The sequence below is a fragment of the Chinchilla lanigera genome, unplaced genomic scaffold (genome assembly GCF_000276665.1).
Source record: "Chinchilla lanigera isolate Chin_1 unplaced genomic scaffold, ChiLan1.0 scaffold00035, whole genome shotgun sequence".
NCBI classification, from domain to species: domain Eukaryota; kingdom Metazoa; phylum Chordata; class Mammalia; order Rodentia; family Chinchillidae; genus Chinchilla; species Chinchilla lanigera.
Window position 1 is genome coordinate 9,228,941 of NW_004955436.1, and position 3,859 is coordinate 9,232,799.

At 41.0% G+C, this 3,859-nt stretch overlaps 1 protein-coding gene across 1 annotated transcript in view; it reads right to left on the minus strand.

Annotated features, from left to right (window-relative positions):
- The window catches only part of Ptprk (protein tyrosine phosphatase, receptor type, K), a 395,867-nt gene that overhangs the window by 253,199 nt on the left and 138,809 nt on the right, over positions 1-3,859 (minus strand). The window contains exon 3 of the mRNA XM_013516643.1: positions 1,101-1,182. Coding sequence (XP_013372097.1) covers positions 1,101-1,182 — 82 coding nt within the window. The remainder of the gene's footprint in view (positions 1-1,100; positions 1,183-3,859) is intronic.

The window sequence follows — 3,859 nt, forward strand, 5'->3', positions numbered from 1 at the left end:
AGGGGAAGGGACAGCAGGGGAGGGGAGGAGAAGGGAGGAGAAGGGAGGAGAAGGGAGGAGAAGGGAGGAGAAGGGAGGGAAGGGAAGGGGAGGGGAGGGGAGGGCACAGGTGGGGATATAGCTGAGTACAAAGGTTCAGAGTTCAATCCCCAGTAGTCAGGGAAAAAAAACGAGAGAGAGAAAAGAAAAACCTTCTAGAGCAGCAGCATCAACACCACCCAGGAACTGATTAAAGATGTAAAGTCTCAGGCCCCACTGCAGATCTAGAGAATCAAAGTGATGGCAGAAGCCAAGCAGTGTGTGATCAGCCATACCTGGAAAGAATTCCAGCGCCACCCGAAAATGCCAACCACCTGGCAGGGGCAATGGCTTTTGCCCCGTCCCTGTGGCCCTAGGCATCCTGCTTATGGTGTGTTAGAGGTTTCTACAGGCAAAGATTACTGCACAGAAAATTCACACTACATGAGTCTACATGAGTAAAACAGTGCTTCAGGGAAATTTAGGGAAACTCTGAATGTATGTCAGCTGATTTTTTCCCTGGCTCCACTGAATTCTTGCAATAAGTTCTCTTCAGATAATGTGATTTAGGCACAAGTTTAGGTAGCTATCTAAATCAGTGTTTGATCAATGGTATAACAAATCTATGAATTAATAAACTGAGCTTTTGTCTTGTTAACTATTTTAATGAAGATAACCAGGTATTTATTATGGTATCAAATAATGGCCCTAAATTTGGAATGAGGTGAAGTAATTCATTCCCTTCATCTTACCTCATTCTAAACTTAGCAAATGAGATAACTGACTGAACCTTCTTTTTTTATTTTCCTTGTTTTTGAACACTAATGTGCTTTTGCATTTCTATTTCAGCAATTAAAATCTAGAAAAACTCTGTAATATATGTACAGTTATTTACAAGTCTGGAAAGTATGTTATGTAGAATTTCTAGAAATATTTCAGTGTTCTTGTAAAGCTGAAAAGGGCACAAATAATAACAACAAAAGAGACAATAATGTCCAAGTGATAAACAACCAAAAGTCACTGCCAATCTAAGCCAAGTGTTGAAAGGACATAGAAAAATACAGTTCTTAATCACAACCTACCACAAGGGTAGCTCAGTACTTGGATGTCGTCAATGGCTATATAACCACTTCGCCCTCCTGAGACTTCAGCTTCAAATATTACCTGTCAAGAAGAAATAGAAAACATTTATAGCAATCATTTTTAAGAAATGCCCAGAGTCGAAAGTAAGGATGACGGTTGTTACACACTTAAAGGTAAGTTTGATTTTGGGACCACTAGGAATTAAAATTTTGTCTTATCTGTAGGGTAACTTTGTAAACGTTGGACAGGTAAACAAAAAATATTGAGGAATAATTTAATTTCAAGAGTCAAGCAGCTCAGACTTTTTAAAAAAATTATCAAGAACAGTTACATTTCATGAATAGAAAATATAAAGGCAGAATGAAGGCTGGTAACAGTAAATCTGGTATTTCTAAAAGTAATTCTTTCCTACTGACATTATTCATCTCTATAATGTAACTTCCCTTGTACATTTACTATGTTCCAAGGTCCCTGCTAACCACGGAAGATATAAATGAAAAAAAAATTCTGAATTTTTAAACAGCTGAAATTTCAATAATGGAGATGAACAGATAGAATATTGAGTTTTGTGTGTATATGTTTTGTTAATTTACTTATTTACTTTTGACACAGGGTCTTGCTGTATAGTTCAGGCTGGCCTAAACTACTGTGTAGCCCAAATTGACCTGCAACTCACAGCAATCCTCCTGCTTCAGCTTCCCAAGTGCTGGGATAACAGGTGTCCACCAAGACATCGGCATAACTCATATTCCAGACAAAAGGAATGACATAATGAACATAGAGTATGGTGGCATGTTTGCTATAACTATCCAAGACAAAACAGATTTAGTATTTGACATTTCAGCACTGTATTTGACTCTTTCATTCACAGAGAAATACTGATAACCTTGAAAGTGTTTTGCAAAGCATTTTAGAAAATGTAATGAAAGTGATTTTTATCTCCTCCTTTGGTTTTTCAAGACACTGTCTCACTATAGAGTTCCAGCTATCCTTGAACTCACTACGTAGCCCAGGTTGGCCTTGAACTTGTGACTATCTTCCTGCCTTGGCCTCCCTAGGTGTAGGGTTACAAGTGTGCGCAACCATGCCAGGTTTGAAAGTTGATCTTTAAAGTAAAAATACAATTAAATTGGACTACTGAAAACATCTTTCTTTGGCATTAAAATATAAGATGGAGCCAGGCATGGTGGTGCATGCCTGTAATCCCAGCATTCGGGAAGCTGAGGCAGGAGGATCGCCATAAATCTGAGACCAGCCTAGGCTAGATCAGCCAGTTCAAGGTCTGAACTACCTCATCTCAAAACAAAACAAAACAAAACACAAAACATCACCTTCAATATGTCAGTAGCAGTGGAAATATTGAGATTAAAAAAAATGAAAATAATGATGAAGACACGGACAAGACAGAACTTCAAGAAACATAAAATAACTCCATAATTTCTGGCTTTGCCTAGTAGGTGCGTATTGCTGTGGGGACACTGGCCTGGATGAGCAGTGGTACAGAAACTATACATATTTGAGCAAAATATAATAGGTATTTCAGACTTCAAATCTGGTTTCCTTCTGATACATAGAGGGAAGTGCCTACGAGATAACTAGATCAATAAATCCAGAAGAGATGGCTCTCCATGTAGACATACACTTGGAAGAAGGGGAATAAGCTATCCATCTGAAAATCAGTGTGATGGATGAGTAAGATGGTCAGTTACCCACTATCTCAACTCAGGAACAATATGACTGACACCTGCAGTTAGAGGAGGAGCAGCTCGTGTTGGGCACAGGTTCAATAGCTCCAGTCTATGCATGGCCGGCTGGCTCTGAGGCACAAGAGCATGGCGGGAGGGCATGGTGGAAGCATGGCGGGAGGGCATGGCAGAAGAAAACTGCTCAAGCATGGCAGCCAAGAGACGGAGAAAGAAGAAAGGAAAGGGCTGGAGAACGTACCTTCCCAGGTCATAACCCAGTGACCCCCTTCCTCTGATCAGGTCCCTCCTCCAAACATGAGATTTTAGGATACATTTTAAATCTAAGCCATAATATTCCACCCTTAGCCCCCAAAAGGCTCAGGTCCATCTAATGATGAAAAATGAATTTAGTCCATCTTCAGAGTTTCCAAAGGCCTAGCCTTGCTCGCATTGCGAAAAGTCCAAGTCCAAAGACATCTCTGATTCCAAGCAAAGCCCTAGCTGTATTAAAAGGAGCGCTTTCTTAGAAATGGAAGACCAAGACTGAAGAATACAAACAGGGCTAACCAAGCACCGTTAGCACTAGGGGGTAAGGAAGCGAGAAAGATCTCAGGAGCTATCCGGTAGGTTAACACTTTCATCAGACCAACTAGGTAAGGCCAGGTCAGTCACAGATAACCTAATCCAGACATCAGACATTATGCATTCAGAGGCATCTAGATGAGCACAAATCTGGGGAGGAGAGAGCCTCTCCAGTATTATCCAAAGATCCCCAGCTTTTATTCTCTTCTCATGGGGCTGTTTACCAATTTGGGGGTTGCACTGTGATTCGAGCTCAGCACAGCCTGAGGACCCCGGGCAGGAGAGAGTGCAGTGGTGGGATTTGTTACGGCAGCATGAAAAAGGAGTTAACAATCTGCAAATTTGGCAGGTTTCATTTATTTAAAAAATATGTAGGCCACAGCAAATAAGATCAAATATAAGAGACAAGGGGCTGGGGATTTAGCTCAGCGGCAAAGAACCTGCCTGGCAAGTGCAAGGTAGTGAGTTCGGTTCCTGGTACCAGAGAAAAA